General features: G+C 37.9%; 1 protein-coding gene across 3 annotated transcripts in view; it reads left to right on the top strand.

Moving 5' to 3' along the window:
- SLC44A5 (solute carrier family 44 member 5) overlaps positions 1-12,125 on the top strand; it is a gene marked incomplete at its 3' end in the record, with an annotated part of 257,122 nt that extends 244,997 nt beyond the window's left edge. The window contains exons 18-23 of one of the 3 annotated variants that reach the window (XM_081145140.1): positions 702-805; positions 2,071-2,144; positions 2,754-2,824; positions 2,929-3,017; positions 4,306-4,390; positions 10,552-12,125. In XM_081145140.1, coding sequence (XP_081001266.1) covers positions 702-805; positions 2,071-2,144; positions 2,754-2,824; positions 2,929-3,017; positions 4,306-4,390; positions 10,552-10,658 — 530 coding nt within the window. Of the gene's footprint in view, positions 1-701; positions 806-2,070; positions 2,145-2,753; positions 2,825-2,928; positions 3,018-4,305; positions 4,391-7,374; positions 7,488-10,551 lie in introns of those variants that run through there. The other 2 variants (XM_081145141.1, XM_081145142.1) reach the window with 2 other exon arrangements.
- Between the last annotated feature and the right edge of the window lie 5,222 nt (positions 12,126-17,347).

Genomic DNA, 17,347 nt, shown 5'->3' with positions numbered 1-17,347 from the left:
ATGTAACAAATGTTTGTAGGGTGAAGATCAATTGGAACCTTTGTCTATTGCTGGTGGAAATGCAAATGGTATAATCACCGTGGAAGACAGTGTGACAATTCCTCAAAAAGTTAAAGTTAGGGTTTCCATATGGTCAGCGATTCCACTTTGAGATCTACATACTCAAAAGAATCAAAAGAGGGAGCTCATACAGACACCTGGACACCAGCGTTCACAGCAGCAGTGTTCACAATGGCCAAAGGGCAAAAACAACCCAGCTTCATTAGCAGATAAAATATAAAGAGAGTGTGACATACACATGCGTGGAATGCTCTTCAACTCTAAAAAGGAATAAAATGATGAACCTTAAAACCTTTATGTTAAGCGATACGAGGTATCTAGAAGAAGCAAATTCATACAGACAGAAAGTATAACAGAGGTAACCAGGGGAGGAAGGGAGATTGAGAAGTTAATTTATGGTGGGTACAGAGTTTCTATTTGATATGATAACAAGTTCTGGAAATGGATAGTGATGGTTGCGGAACACTGAATGTAATTAATGCTATTGGATTATACATATTAAAATGGTTAAAATGGTAAATTTTGTGTGTATTTTACTGCAATTTAAAAAATGTAAAAGCCATTTAAAATTTCTTAATTTATTTTTTTGACTCATAGAGTTTAATTGCAAATCATTAATAGATATAAATCTCTCCTCATAGATCACCAGAACAATGTTTCCAAATTTCTACAACACTGCCTGAAATGCTGTTTCTGGTGTCTGGAAAAAGTGGTAAAGTTTTTAAACAGAAATGCCTATGTTATGGTAAGTAGATTATTTTTCATTTACTAAACTTCTTTGCCAACACAAACCCCATGTCTACATTTCCATCTTAAAGCACTTTTACATCTCTTTGGAGAGGGACAATATTATTTACCTTAGAAATTTTTAAATATGCTAGATTAAAAATGATTTTGTGTGTCTTTGACATGGTTTATTGGGAGGAAAGTTTTTACTTAGTCTGTGTCACTCTGAAAGGAAAATATCTTTCTAATTCTGATATATATATATATATATATATATATATATATATATATATATATATATATATATATAGTGTGTGTGTGTGTATACTAAGCCTCACCTGAGGATATTTTTTCCTCATTGATTTTTAGAGAGAGAGGAAGGGAGGGAGGAGGAGGGGAGAGAAAGAAAGAAACATCGACATGAGAGACACACACTGACTGGTTGCCTCCTGCACACGCCCCAACCAGGGCCGGGGATCGAACCTGCAACCGAGGTACTTGCCCTTGACCAGAAATCAAACCCGAGACAGTTTGGTCTGGGGGCCAATGTTCTAACCACTGAGAAAACTGGCCAGGGAGAGATTTATATATTTTAAAGGAAGAGTCTGTTCTCTTTTTTGTGAATCTTATGTTGAAATATGTGGGCATTGACAGTGCCTAACTAAATTTGTTTCTTATTTCCTGTGGGAATATGGAGGCTTCTAAAGAAATTTTTAAATGTAGGGGATCCAAAAATAAAATTCTTCTAAAATTTAGCAACTACAATCTAATGACACTTCCTTATTATCACAGTGGCATAGGGTCTGCAGCAATGATTCAAATAGTCATGGAGATTCAATTAGTCATTAATTTACTTCAGTGAAAATATTGAGGCTTTTAATCAGAAAATCAAGTGTATTGAAAGGCATTGGGTTTCTTGAGAGTAATTTTTAACATGAACTCTACAACATTTAACCCATTCAGCAACAAACCCTAGCCAAACACTTCAAAGACAGAAACCATGTCCTGAGATTTGAGAAAGCAACCTACTGTTTGAGGCCGTCTAATCCCCGTAGAGTTAAAGGGAAAAATATAGCCTCTGAAGCAGACCTTATTGTCAACAACCCTGAGAGTTGTGCAGAGTTGAGGACACACAGTTCCCATGCCTCCCACACACCCACATGTCGGAAAGAGGAATGAGAGTAGCTGTATGGGTGACAGAGAATGAATTCATTTGCCTGTCATTGGATTGTCTGTTGCTCTTGTTAGGATTACTGACTCCAGAATAATAACTGTCTTCCTCAGATTGCAATATATGGCAGAAGCTTCTGCAGGTCAGCAAGAGATGCTTTTGATCTGCTGATAAGAAATATTTTAAAGTAAGTAATCAGGTTGAACACTGCAATAGAAGACTTGCTGACCCTCAAGTACCACATACTTCACATGTTGTAGTTAAAGCACCGGCAGTCATTTTAGACATGAATGTTGTCTTTTAATATGATAGATGTAAATCTTCTTTGTCACATCAATAATTTTTTTCATAGCTTAGAATTGTTGCTTCCATTATTCACTGATGTCTTTCCACCCACTGGAATTTATTTATTTTTATTAGTCCCTCTGCTCAAGAAATTCCTCACATGAACATTATCGTCATATCTCTGACCATTTCCCCCTCCCCAAATTGACAGAGTCTGAGTGAACAAAATCAGAGAACAAATGCAGCATCCTTTGGATCCAGGGTGTTTAGGCCACAAATTAGACAGAGAGGCCGACACCACCAATAACGCCCGACAGCCCTACAATGCCATCTTCTGTTGACTTCATTCAAAATAAGTCAGAACTTTGATTCTTATATTTAACAAATGCCAAATAAAGTGCAGCAAAGAAGCATCAAAATCAACAAATGAATTATTTATTCTCATAAGTTTCAAGTGATACATGTAATTTAAACACACACAAAATTATGCTTTGTTTTTTCTGATTCTTAGAATTGCAGTGTTGGATAAAGTTACAGAGTTTGTACTAGTCCTGGGGAAAATTCTAGTTTCTGGGTGTATAGGTAAGTAATAACAATAAAAATAATTTAAAAAGTTTATGAAGTATTTTTAAAAATTCCTTTACTACAATAATGCATAATATATATGTTCTGCCTTTTCCTTGTAGGTGTCTTGGGCTTCCTACTCTTCACACAGAGAATCTCAATATTTATAGAAGGACCAACCTCTTTAAATTACTACTGGGTACCTTTGCTGGTAAGAGCTGGTGTCTTGGTCTAGGTGGCTATAACAAAATACCATAGACTGGGTGGCTTAAACAACAGGAATTTATTTTTCACGTACTGAAGGCTGAGAGGTCCAAGATCAGGGTTCCCAGAGGTTTGGTTCCTGGTGATGGTTCTGTCCCTGGTTTGCAAAGGGAACCTGCTTGCTGTCTCCTAACACGCTGGAGAGAGATGTTGTAAAGGCACTAATCTTATCCATGAGAGTTCCACCCTCACAGCCTAATTACCTGTCAAATGACTCACCTCCAAATGCCATCACATTGGGGACTAGGTTTCAACATATTAATTTTGAGGGGACACAGTTCAGTCCATAGCAGCTACATACTATCGACCCTAACTTATCAGAGATGGCAAAATAAAAACAAAAAGGAATAAGAGAAATGATGATAGCTGACATTATTGGTCTCACTTTGTGCGAACCCTCATTCTGTTTTAAAGATTGGGTTCCTTGGAAACCACCTCTGAGACAGAGCATTGCGTGTGAAGTGATAATTAGGAAGTGGTCTGAGATACAGTTTTAAGGAAGGGAGGCGGGCATGCCCGGGCACAGGAGAAGCTGACCCAAGTTGCAGTTGTAGCTGAGGCCTCAGATGTAACTAAAGGAAGTTCTGACAAAGGGACTGAGCCTTCGTATGCTGTCTAAGGCAGCCGTTACCCCAGGGTTGCCCCTGAATGGGGGTGTAACCTTGGCTGATGCAGTTTTCTGCAAGGAGGACAATTTGTACTGAGAGAAGCAGCCTACATTCCCCCCAAACTGGAGGGTAGATGTGGCAGCTGGAGAGGACCTGGGTGGAGTCCTGTGGTATCTATTATAATATATGAACACACTCAATCCGTGTGTCATAAATATTATTATTATTATTCACATTCTTCCCTCTCTCACCAACAGTTTTAGAGAGGAGGCACAGACAGGTTACGTAACTTGCTGAATGAATGCCTGTGCCGTAATTCAAACCTAAGGAGTGTGCTCTTAATTCCTACACTTTACTGCCTCCATGAACATAATCGTAGATACAGGATATATTTGGTAAGCATTGGGGATCGTGGTAAGAAAATGGGCCAGTAGTCTAGTGCATTTTGTTTAAATCCCAGTACAAATCACTCCAAAACATTATCATTGCGTATTTTTTGGTCTCTATATTGAAACCTGGTTCCACGCAGAGTACTTTGACACTTTCTCATCATGACTTTCATTTAAGCTGCATTATTGTTCCCGATGAGCTAATGACGTCGCCATTCTCTTCTTTACTCATTTACAGACAGTCATTGTTGGATCTTACCTAGTTGCACATGGGTTCTTCAGCGTCTATGCAATGTGTATTGATACAATTTTCATCTGCTTCTGTAAGTTTTCAGAATATGTGTTTTCCCCCTTCCATGGATAACCAAAAGATGAGGTTAAGACCCTTGTCCATAGCTGGCTTGTAGGTTTACTATCACCTGGCTGTAACCACAAAACAGTGCTTATTTAGAAAGAGACATTGTTTAGTAGATGCTCTTGATACCTTCATGGCTGAGGGAATGGAGTGTGCAAAGCACAGGAGAGCCAGCTACTGAAATGAACCTCAGGCTTCATGGCATGGTGTTAGCATGAAATGATTGTTTTATTTCCTAATGTTTTAAAATGTATAATAGTGATTGGCTTCTGTGGTGCTTTATTAACAGAACTGAGGACGTGATGGGCTCTGGAAACTCTTTGAGGAGAGCCTTTAAAGATTCTGATAAAGCCAAGCTGGCAGTGGTTTCAAAGACACACAGGGACCAACCAGTTCCCATTAAGTAACGCAATGATGAATGGGTAGGATTCACAGAGGAGCATGTCCAGGAAATGTCTAGATCAATTCTGATGCTTAGAGCTTTCATCACTCACTTACTCACGGTGCCTCTGTGTGACCTGTGTATGTTGCACACACAAATGGAAATGTTTTCTCTTAGTATCTCATCTTAAAAGTCCTGGGGAACCTAATGCCCCTCAGGAGCTTGATCTGGCTCTCACCTTCAACCTAGAGAAAGAAGGGTCAGCAGGTGATCGAACAACTCGTTAGCCCTACAGCTATCCCCTCTGAGAGAGTATTTCTCTGGCACATTGCTCTTAAGAGAAAGAGAGAAAACATTCTATAGCAGGGCATTACTGAATGATCGAGTCCACTTGAGTAAAACTGAGTTTGTTTTTTAGTATAACCCACAGTATCAACTTCACACTGGAGAAAAAAATAATAATAAAAATAAAAATAATAGCTACAGGGAGAAGTATTCAAGGCAAACCTAGAAAATGATTTGATCTTGTTTTCATTTTTTTCTTTCTGAACATTTAAAAATCTATTTTCAATAACGGGACAAAGAAGTCAAGGGAACTTTGTGTACTAGTGAGCTCTTCCTCTGGCCATAAATGGAGCTGGAATGCTTAATCTTTTCCTAGTGCCCAGTGGCTTGTTAGGAAAAGCCAGCCACGAAATGCCGCATGCACTCGTCTCACACCTGAGCTGGAACCAGAGCGTGGGAAGCAGGTAACTCCCGGGACGGAGCAGAGAGCTGCCCAGGGTCCCGAGCTCGCTTCTCTCAGTCCCCGGAGAGCTCACGGCGAGGGTCCCCGTCCTTGCAACTAAGAATGTTTCTCAAAATGTATCCCAGGAAATGTCTAGAACCTACTAGTTTCCATTCTTTGGAAGCTTTGGCAAATCTTGTGCATTTTAATTTTTACAGTGGATTTTAAATTTAAGCAGTAAGAAATGTTTTCCACCGTTCCATATTAATAATGGCCAACTTCTCGAAAACCAGGTGTAATTTCAGCTTTATTCAATGTATTGTGTGTTGAACACGAATAGTTTCCTTTCAGGGACTCTTACTTTTGATAATAAAGAACAAGGGAAACCAAATTGTATTTCTCTTCCCTGCCCAGCTGTTACTATGGGCAACATCTTGCTTTGGAAAGCATTCTTCTTAAATGATACTCAAGCCAAATTATGACTGTGTGGAGCTGTACCTTTTATTTTTTATATATCTTTTTGTACCTAATAACTTGACTGCCAGAAAAACTGGTGTTTTTAAAAATGCAAACCTTTTGCAAACACTTCATTTACAGAAACACAGCATCTTTTTAACACTACAGGGCACTGAGCATTTTGGTCCCAGGGTGGGAAAAAATAATAGTTGTAGATGACTATTAATGTGATCCATATCGGGCTTCCTACCTGTACCTCAAGGATCATAATGATATCGACATATGATAAGTGATATGTGATATATAATAGAGCAATAAGACTAAGGAAGAAAGAACAAAAATGTTTGGTGTCTCTCATGTTTCCTCCTTAGCTTTTCATGTTGTGTGTGAGGAAAGTCACTGTGAGGTTTAATGTAAAAATGTACCAAACAAGCAATCCAGCCATTCCCAAAAGAGTGTGATGGAAAATAATTTCGATTTACTCCACAAACCACCATCATATGGTTTTATATACTATTACTTATCTGTGCTACAATCAATAAAGGCTATAAATACATCTTTTTGCATGTACTAGTCAAAACCTAGAATCAAATTGCACTTATGTATTTGTTGATAGATATTATCTGCTGTGAATTGTATGTACCTGCCGTAAACTTAATTCTCAGCATCATTCTGGTACTTCCCCCCCCCCCAACTTCCCAACAGTGAACACCCCGTTATTTTCTTATAAGCCTAGGCAAAGCAGTGAGGTAAATTCATGTATTAAAGAAGTCAGAAAACACTGATGTTAGCTTTTGAATGTTTACCTGAGACAGACTGCCAGGATTTAGGACAGGATGCCTTGTGTAACTAGGCGTCAGAAGGCTGGGTCCGCACCTCATCCTGATCGCCTCAGAGCTTTTGACTTCAGGAGAATCATTTTGCATTCCTGGGTCTCGGTTTCTTCATGTGGAACATTAGGGTATGGGCTACCATTAAAAGTGGCTTTGAACTTTGAAATTCAATTATTGTTCTCCATCTATCACAGGAACAATACACTTTTTATTCAGCTTTATCTCAGAGGACGTGACAGTTGAGCTTTCTGAAATAAACAGCCACAGAATTTAAAGATAACGTTTCTGAAAGGACCTGAAAGATTTCCTTTACCTTTAAACTATCAACATAAACCTCGTTGGGGGTGGAGGGGATGTAGAAAGTTTCCGTGCTTTCTGGCAGAGGTGGTCCAGCATCAGCAACTGAACTGCACTGCACACGTTTGTCTTGTATTTGACTTTCTAACGCTGATTTCTCTGATTTTTCCCTGTTCCACTCTCCACTTTATAAAAATGCATATAATTGTTCTGCCGCTGCTCGCTGCTTTTGCCCGCTTTGGCTGCTACATATACAGGTGAAGATCTGGAAAGAAATGATGGATCTACAGAAAAACCCTACTTCCTAGCCCCCACCCTGCACGGAATCCTGAGCAAGAAGCAACTAGTTCCCCAGAAGCAGAAAGAGTAGAAAAGCTCCAAAGAGTGCCACTCATTTTTTTAAGTAGAAGTTTTGTAAATGAGGTCATTTGTAATTAGAAAATGATGCTTTTGAGTAATGAGAAATTTCTGCGCTGATTTCTAAAAAGCCAGAACCTGGTGCCGGCTGAGGTGCCAGGCGTCCGGTCACAGGGGCCTCTGTGCACTAGGATGCTTTATGGACCGACTGTGCTCCCAGCTGAAGGGCACGTTGTAAATGTCAAACTTTTTTTTTGAAAGTCTGTAGCCGAACGTGTTTTAAAAACTTTTATAACTCGGTGTGCTGTTTCTCATTGCAGCACTTTAATAGCCTTTCTTTTGATACATGTATATTTGTAAAGGACATTCAGGCAATTTTTGAAAATGCTATAAGTGTATAATGGATTAGCCATAAAAAGATTGATTGGTAGTTAACCAGCATATGGTACTAAATTTGTAAATATGGTGCTATGGTCATATTTGTACTGTTCGAGCTAGTGGACAACTCTCTAAACTGTGATTAAACTTGTATTAATGGTTCCCTAGGAAGTATATTTCAGTAAGTGATTCAAGTTCGTTACAAACATGTAGATGTTAATATTGTACAGGTTCCATAGAGAGCGTTACTAGGTAAAAATTACGGTGGAACCTTTGCAGCCCATTTTGTTTTAGTGATATTACATTTACAGTGAAGTTGAATCTGAGTTCTGGGATGTCATTTTCAATCATATGAACCCTTGGCCACCATAAAAGTACTCTAAACAAAATTGAAATGACACGTAACTTATGTCTTTTGTCTCATACTAAATAGAGACAAATTCCTTTTTTCTTATACCCACCATATAGAAAATTGGTGTGGATTTGTTTCAGAAGAGTGAATATACCTTTTCACGAGCATACCTGTTTTCCTAGATTAAAGAGATTGGCTTTGTTCTACAAAAGGTTTGATTTTAGCCCAACTTTCAGTGAGGAAAGAGAAGAGATAAGACACTTCGGATTTTCCCCTAAGGAAATATATGATTGGTCCTCCATAGGTACCTCATCAGGCACCTTTATAAGGGGACATACTGTGAGTTAGAAAATCTATCTCTGGAGGTTTAGGAGGAAAGTTTTTGCCACATTCCACCCTTGCTGGCCAGAGCAACAAGCTGGTTTCTGGCAGCCATGCCTGAGTCTTTTGCATGGCAGAGCAAAGCATGGATCAGACATTCATGTACTTTGCTTACCCATCCCCTTCGTGCAATGCATGATATGGCTCACAGTGTACAAAATGTACCCCAAAAGGAGCACTGAGTCAAGTTGCATCCTTTTGGCTTTTACGCTAAGCTTGTATATAAGGACTATTTATGTATTGACAGAAAATAACACATTGATCTAACATTTTGATTGGAATATGATCCATGTATCCAAGAAGAGAGCCAGAATGGTATCATTGTGTTGAGGATTAATATAAATTGCTAATTTATTTAATGATCTTAAAGTGTGGAAATCTAGATTTAGATTGGCTCAATGGCAGGAATAACAAGAAGCCAATGAATAGGGAGAATATTCAAAATATTGGCTCTTGTAATGGCCATCATCTTGGCTTACTTTCTTGAGATTATTGCAGTCAAAAGTGTCAGTTGGCTTCACAGCTTGACAAGGGGCCTCCTCCACTCTCTCTCTCCTTGAAGTATAATTCAGAGAAGAGTGACGACCTGTCTTTCTAGATGGTTATTATTATTATTTTATTATTCATCAATACAGGGGTTCCAACATCTAACAAAGTATGCTACCTCTGTCTTAAGTGTTGAAAATTATAAGGAATAAGTCCACTTTAAGAGTAGTCGAAAAGTTCGTAATGATGAAACCAAACAATTTTTAATTTTTGTAGGTATCAGAATCACTGTGAAAACTTGTTATAAACATAGATGCTTGTGCCTCACCCTAAGAGATTCTGATATATCGTGCTTGGCTGTGGGCCATCTTGTGAATTGCTACAGAGTTTTCTAGTTGATTCTGATGTGCATAAAAGTTGGAAATTTCCTTGAATAACATATAAATCAACATGTGAGAAACTAGTTGCCTATTTTCTCCTTATATTCATGGCTGTTCTAAGAGTTAGAAATTTGAGAAAGACAAAGGAGATTAATTTGGAGACTTCTAACAAGCATAGCTTCTTCCATATTTTAGATTCCTGGTGCTAAATGGGGCCCATGTGTTATATGTTTAACATAATATCTACTGATTAGGCCAGAAAATTGTCTAGAGTAAAAGTTTTTTACTGAACTATATGGAGGTACATTCTAAGCTTGGCTGTAGTCTCAGGATATAACCCTTGGACCCAAAATCATAAGAAAAAGAGTGCCACTTGGTTCAATATTTCTAAATAATTTCATAAAGGAAAGATTCTTTCCTTTAAGTTTTAACTATATTATGGGCTTATTTCTAGTTAAAAAAATATCCCCCATTAATAACTTCTTTGTGTAATCGAAATATATTAGAGTAAAAATGAGCAGTTTTTGAGGAAAAAATTTAGAAGTCATTTTTTTACAAAGAAAAACAAATAACTGAGAAAACAGCAATATCTCTCAAAATTTGCAATTTAAAGATTTGAAATATACTAAAATTCATCAATCTTATTTTTAAAAGCTATACTATCTGAATTGTTTATGGCCAAACAAAAGAAATTTTGAACAAAGATGGTCATTTAGAAAGCAAATTGAGAACATAGTACTTTTGAGGAATCTGAAGGTGAATTTAGATAATCCCTATGAATCTTTTAGTTTTTCTGTAATTAAGTTTGCTGTCCAAAAGAAGGTAAACCTGATTTCCTCAGTCATGCAGCCGAGAGGCATATACTATGGGCAGAACCTGACCTGGTACACGGAAGGAGATAATATCTTACTGACTTAATAACAAGGGCTGATTGTTTTCTCATAGTCGTGTTTACAGTAATGTGCGTGCCAAACTGCGGTTTCAAACCCACGCGCGGGACGTTTGAGCGGCTGGCAAGCAGAAGGCAGCAGAGGGCGCTGCGACTTCTCGGACAGTGTTGTTTTGCTCGTTCATTTACTCTGTGCCGTTCTTCCTCCTAGTGGAAGATTTAGAAAGAAACGATGGTTCTGCAGAAAGACCCTATTACATGAATCAGTCTCTGATGAAGATTCTGGAGGTGAAAAGAACACATGCTAAGAAGGAGTAGAGGTGCAAGCCCTGGTCGTCCTCTGCTGTGCGCCGCTGGAAGCCTGGACGCCCCACCTTGGGGGCCCTTGTTGGCATGTTTTATACCAAAGCTTATACTAACACGTGAAGCCATCGGAAGTCGCAAGGGAATTGTTAATTACATGGAACATTTTTTATACTAAGACCTTTGGTTCTGTAATTCATTTTAAATAGAGTGGCTTGGATGTTTCGAAAATCTTAGTGAATAGGTTAATACTCTGTTAAATATTGAAAAATGATCCATCGTTTAATCGAGAGCTCCTAATATATTTTTTAAATGACAACTAAAAGGCTTCTGCAGGGAAAATTGGTAAACAAAGCAAAATAGAAAATTTGAAAATTGTCCCCACCCCTGTCTGACAGTGAATCGGTAAAAGACCGCCCAGCTCCAGATTTTGCTCGAAGTATAGGATGTTTCCTATTAAACAAATTGCCAACCATCCAGCCTTTACTGCTTCGCCCTCTCTGACAAAGTGCCTTACTGGCTGTTTAATATGTTACCCGGCTTCTGTGGGCAAGTTTACAAACATGGTTTAAAAAAAACAACCTGCAGTGTTTAGTGATCCCACCGTCTCCTTGCATCTGTTTTCCTCTTAGCGCGCTGGCCGGACACCGCTCATTTCGATGTTTAAGTCCTCACTGTGTGGAGCGCGTGGCCCAGAGGCACGTTCCTCGGCGCCCAGTGGACTCTCGCCAAGCAAAACATCTGAAAGGATGCTTGTTGGGTTTCTTTTTTTACTAAAAGTGAGAAGTTTCAAAATGTAATCTTTTCTATAGCAAGTCTTTGGAAATACAGTAAGTATGACACTACATTTTTCAGTGTTTGACACAGGTTAGAAAGGGAAACTTTGAGGAATTATAAAGGAAAACTTGACCCCGAGGAAGGGTGCTCACAGATGTCATGTACTGAACCACTCCTTTATAAAAGACTGTTTGTTACCCTCAAGGAGTGTTCTATGTATGTTATTTTATATTTTAACTTTTGATATGAAATAATCAGTTTACTTACTATGTGTTAATTTTTATTGTGCTGATGTAAATAGGAACATAACTTCTAATTCAATTTTAAATAACTTTACTGGTACTCTTAACTTTGAAGAGTTCAGTGTGTTATAGAAAGAGTCCATAAAGCATTCATCCTAAAGGGATGTCAGTCTCACATGGTAATCTGTGACAGCTTTGAGAATCAACAGGAAGTTACTATCAGTGTATCTATTATCACATTTGTTTAAATGTGGCTTTTGATGTTTTTTTATGCCAAAAACAAACTCACACGACGAGCACATGACAGTCTGAGCTCTATAATTAATGGGTTTCTGCTGTGCAGAAATATTAGGACCATGTTGTCTAAGTATCTTTGATAACTGGAATATTTAATATTCAATGAAATTTGTTGTTACTTGTTGTTTTAAATCTATTTGTTTTTTCTTCTAATAAAGATTTAGATAAGAAAACACTGTCTGCCTTCTTATTTCTCCAAGCTAGAAAAGGAAAAAAAGCTTTGGTTTTCAAAACCCAGTATTCTATGACGGGATTGTCTTTGTATCAAATATCTAGGGTTATTTTTTTTAACATCTAGATTTATCTTTTTTTAAAAGTCCATTTTCTCTAGCTGTGCATTGATTGCCAAATCAAATAACTGAAAATGATAATTTATACAAAATAAATAAATCAAAGCTAAATGGGTAAGAGATGGATTTTTAAAAAATCCAAACAATGGCCTAAATTAGTTGGTCTTTGTTTTAATTTGCCACACATTTACTCAGTCCCTCATTTGGTTTTTTCAATATTCATAAGAAGCAAATCTCATCATTTTAAAGGCAGGAATAAATTTAAAGAACCTGAAAAGTGTGAACACTAATTAACAATAGTTTTCCAAGGCAAGATTAAATGTACCAGTCACTGGTTTATCTTAAGCTACAAAGTTTCTTAGGTTCAGATATACCTTAATAAATGTATGAGTCTATTTTTAAGTTGAATTATATATTAAATCTTCAAAATTAATTGATGTTTAAAATTTAATGAGGTTCTTAAAATAAAAGCATAAAACAATATTCATGCAGTTTTCAGTGCTGTTTTAAAATGTCCTAACTCTAATAAGATGTTAACTAACATAGCTAATGATTCCTTTCTTTTTAAAAATAGAAACATAGTTCGGTTTCCGGAAGAAATCCAAGTCCTACTTTAGATCTTAATAACTCAGTTTTAGATGATAAAGCACTGACTACACTTGTAAATAAGTTGTTGGAAATTGGACTCTGGTTGATTTGATTTAACTGTGTACCCAGAAAGCTTAAAAAGAGTTTGTGAATCCACAGTGAAATCACACTGTGGAAGGTTCTGTGGGACCATCAGGCGTAATGCAGTTTTTGTTTAAACTCATATTGGAAAACAGGCTCTGTGCAACAATTCCTTACTTTTCTTTTACTATATAGCTGACCAGCACTCATTCCTGTGCATGTTCTTTCACTTTTACAAGTAGTGCCTCAGGAAATTGCTCTTGAACTCTAACCAGGCATAGTAATTATCTCCAGTATTATCTGGTTCTGGACTGGGGAACATGCTTTATGAATCAGTCTTTGTTGGCATAAGATATGGGACAAAACTGAACTGAAGTCATTATTGCAGACCATGGTATATGAAATGGTGACATTTTTTTACAGCTTCTTGCAATTATCCTTAGATGTTTGCAAATGTTCATTTAAAAAAAAATACGGCTCTATGATTATAAGAATACAATTCAGTAAATCAGTAATAAAAAGAAATATCTTACCAATATAGCAGGAGTGAATTACTTTTCCAAAGATACTTTCCATATACCGTGTTTTTAGCCTTGGGTTTAAGTAGGTATTGAATATTTCTCTCAGGACCTAGCTGAGTTTCTTCGGGTCCTCAGTGAATCTGTCATCACCCAGAAAACAAAGCCAATACCCATTAAAACAAATGTGAAACCATTCATTTAGGAAAACAGTACCACCGTATGCAAGGCTTGGACATAGGGATGCCGTCACAGTCATGGACCCCCTTAACATTGATCAGGACATATTGCACCTCCCTCTCCCCCATTTACACTTTCCAATTGCTTGGAATGAAAAGTAGTGAAAACAGTACAGAATCAGGCTGCATTTTCTCTAATGGTTTCTGTGCTGTGAAGCATGGGGACTGTGTGACAAAATCATTTCAAAGCAACCGATTCAATTTTACTACTTGAAGTCACTAGCTTTTTTAATTTTAATGCCTTGGATCTTTTTGCCAGTTCTTTATATGTACTGTATGATTGAGAATAGCTTAAACAAGTGGAGAAAGCAATCTTGAGCCCTTCCACTGCTGGCCCCAAAGCACTGGCATCTTCCTATCCTGGCCCTTTGCGGGTAAAGAGCACTGTGTGTTAACAAGGGTGGGGGATGCTTATCAAACAAAAAGATGTTTCCAATTTGCATATCGATTTAAGTGAACCTGGACTTGATTCCTTGTGAGATTTACCTTGAAATCTCCAGGTTCTCCCGGCCGGATGGATGTATATTGCTGCATGTGTGTGTGCAGGACACAGAAAGGAGAAACTAAAGGTAAGATGTTGGGAAAGCAGTGGTGTCCAAGACGGAACAGAAAAAGCTAAGAATATATTTTTTAAAAATATCTAGCAGGGCCTAAGAGGTCAACATTACAGAAAGTAGGGTGCCTTCTGAAAGATAAATCTATAGAAAAAGAAACTCAATAGCAAATTAGAAGCCAGGAATTAAACAAAAGTATTTTTCAGTCTTCTGGTAAACAGCATTGAAGCAGAATATGTTACAATTAAATTAATCACATAGATGCATTTAGCCCAAACAAACAAAAAAGAATGATGCCCCAACATGATTTATGATTAAGGAATTTAAAAACATCTGCCTTTTTCTTCTCATTGCTGTTGCATGAAAGTTAAAACTTGGCTGTCATGATGAGCTGGTGTATTTCTCTTTTTCATCTCAACTCTAAGATGGATTGGGCTCCCTTTCGGACTCTCTCACTTCCTTCACTCCAACTCAGTCTCTTCCTTTATCTCACTTTCCCTTGCCTATAAGAAACTGATGCTCTAATGATGTCTTTATGGGTTTTTTAAATTTTTATTTTTATTGAATTTATTGGGGTGACACTGGTTAATAAAATTATATAGGTTTCAGGTATACAAGTCTGTTACACACCATCTGCATATTGTATTGTGCATTCACTACCCCAAGTCAAGTCTCCTTCCATCAGCATTTATTTCCCCCTTTATCTTCTTCTGTGCACCCCCCATTCCCTCTGGTAATCACCATACTATTGTTTGTGTCTGTGAGGTGTTTGTTTGTTTGTTTGTTTACTTAATCCCTTCACCTTTTTTACCCAGCCCCCCAAACCCCCTCCCCGCTGACAGCTGTCAGCCTGTTCTCTGTGTCTGAGTCTCTTTCTATTTTGTTTGTTAATTTTGTTCATTAGATTCCATGTATAACAAATCATGGTACTCTTCTTTCTCTGACTGCCTTATTTCACTTAGCATAATACCCTCCCCGTCCATCCAGGCTGTTGCAAAGGGTAAGATTTCCTTCTATTTTACAACCAAGTAGTATTCCATGGTGTGAATGTCCCACAGCTGCTTTATCCACTCATCTACTGATGGGCACTTGGGCTGCCTCCACATCTTGGCTGTGATAAATAATGCTGCAATGAACATAAGGGTGCATATATTTTTTCAAATTAGTGTTTCGGGGTTCTTAGGATATATATTCCCAGAAGTGGAATCACTGCGTCATAAGGCAGCTCCATTTTTAATTTTTTGAGGAAGCTCCATACTGTTTTTCACAACGGCTGCACCAGTCTGCGTCCCCACCAGCAGCGCACGAGGGCTCCCTTTCTCCACACCCTCGCTAATACTTGTTCTTTGTTGATTTATTGCTGATGGCCATTCCGACAGGAGTGAGGTGATACCTCATTGTGGTTTTAATTTGTATTTCTCTGATGATTAATGATGCTGAGCATCTTTTCATCTATCTATTCGTCCTCTTTGGACAAGTATCTGTTCAGGTCCTTTGTCCAGTTTTTAATTGAGTCGTTTGTTTTTTTGGTGTTGAGTTGTACAGGTTCTTTATAAATTTTGGATATTAACCCTTTATCAGATGTACCATTAGAGAATATGTCCTCCCATTCAGTGGGTTGCCTTTTTTATTTTGTTAATGGTTTCCTTTGCTGTGCAAAAACATTTTAGTTTGATGTAGTCCCATTTGTCTTTTTGTTTGTTTCCCTTGCCTGAGGAGATATATCAGAAAAAAGTATTGCTATGAGTAATATCTGACATTTTACTGCCTATGTTTTCTTCTAGGATTTTTATGGTTTTGAGACTTAAATTTAAGTCTTTAATCAATTTTGAGTTTATACTCTTGTATTGTATAAGAAGGTGGCCTAGTTTCATTTTTCTGCATGTATCTGTCCAATTTTCCCAACCCCATTTACTGAATAAACTATCTTTATCTTATTGTATGTTTTTGCTTCCTTTGTCATATATTAATTGACCATAAACCTGTGGGTTTATTTCTGTGCTCTTTGTTCTGTTCCATTGATCTGCATGTCTGTTTTTATGCCATTACCATGCTGTTTTGATTACTATGGCCGTGTAATATAGTTTGATATCAGGGAGCATGATTTCTCCAACTTTGCTCTTCTTTCTCAAGATTGCTGTGGTTATTTGGGGTCTTTTGTGATTCCATATAAATTTTTGAAGCTTTTGTCCCCTTCCCCTCCCCTCCTCCCCCTACCCTCTCCCATCCCCCTTCTGCGCCTCCTTCTTCTTCCCTTTTAATTCTGGCATTAAACCAGGTTTGTGCAGTTGGCAAATTGGAGGTGTTTCTACAGTCCCTTAATCTTTACTTGTTCTCTAAGTTATGCTGAAACTGAATAACATTTCAATTTAATGTTGCGCAGCTGGGCCAGTGTAGCCTTCAGAACCGATCCATAGATCTGCACTTTATACATCTGGGTGGTGTCTTTTCTCCGCAGACTCTGCTCCATGAGTTTGTGTAGGTCTGTGGAGACTCTTCCATTCTGCTCCCCTACACTGGGTTCCCACACAGGAAGCCCTCGATGCACCGCGGGTTTCAGGCCTCCATGAGGGCTCCTGGTTTTTTGAGGCAGAACAACAGAGCCCACTAATCTTTTTTTTAAAAAATACCCAAAAATATGTTTATTGATTTTATAGAGAGAGGATTGGAGAGACACACAGAGAGAAACATCAATGTGAAAGAGAAATATCAATTGATTGCCTCCCATACATGCCCTGACCAGGAATCATCCAACCTGCAACCTTTTTGGTGCACTGACAATGCCCCAATCCAATGACCCACCCCCTGGGCCCCAATAATCTTAAATAAAATCAGCAAAGAAGAAACCATGCTTGACATCAAGTATTCCTTTTTTCCCCATAAAAGAAAACAAGGAGTGGCTAGAAATCATTTTATGTCATATCATTTAAATAATTACATAGTTTATTTCAACTCATCATATATACTGATGAATTGGCAAATTATTTTGTTGTATGTAACATGAATCCAAAATACCACTGTGTTTTGGGAGGTAAGGTCAAGAGAACTCAAACCAGTAAAGGATTTTAGGAATTGTAAAGTTATGCTCTTTTTCATATGGTTTGCTAGGGACATTGGG

This window comes from Miniopterus schreibersii (assembly GCF_964146895.1).
Source record: "Miniopterus schreibersii genome assembly, chromosome: 8".
NCBI classification, from domain to species: Eukaryota; Metazoa; Chordata; class Mammalia; order Chiroptera; family Miniopteridae; genus Miniopterus; species Miniopterus schreibersii.
Note: the sequence above shows the minus strand (reverse complement) of the source record. Positions and strands in the feature narration are given on the sequence as shown.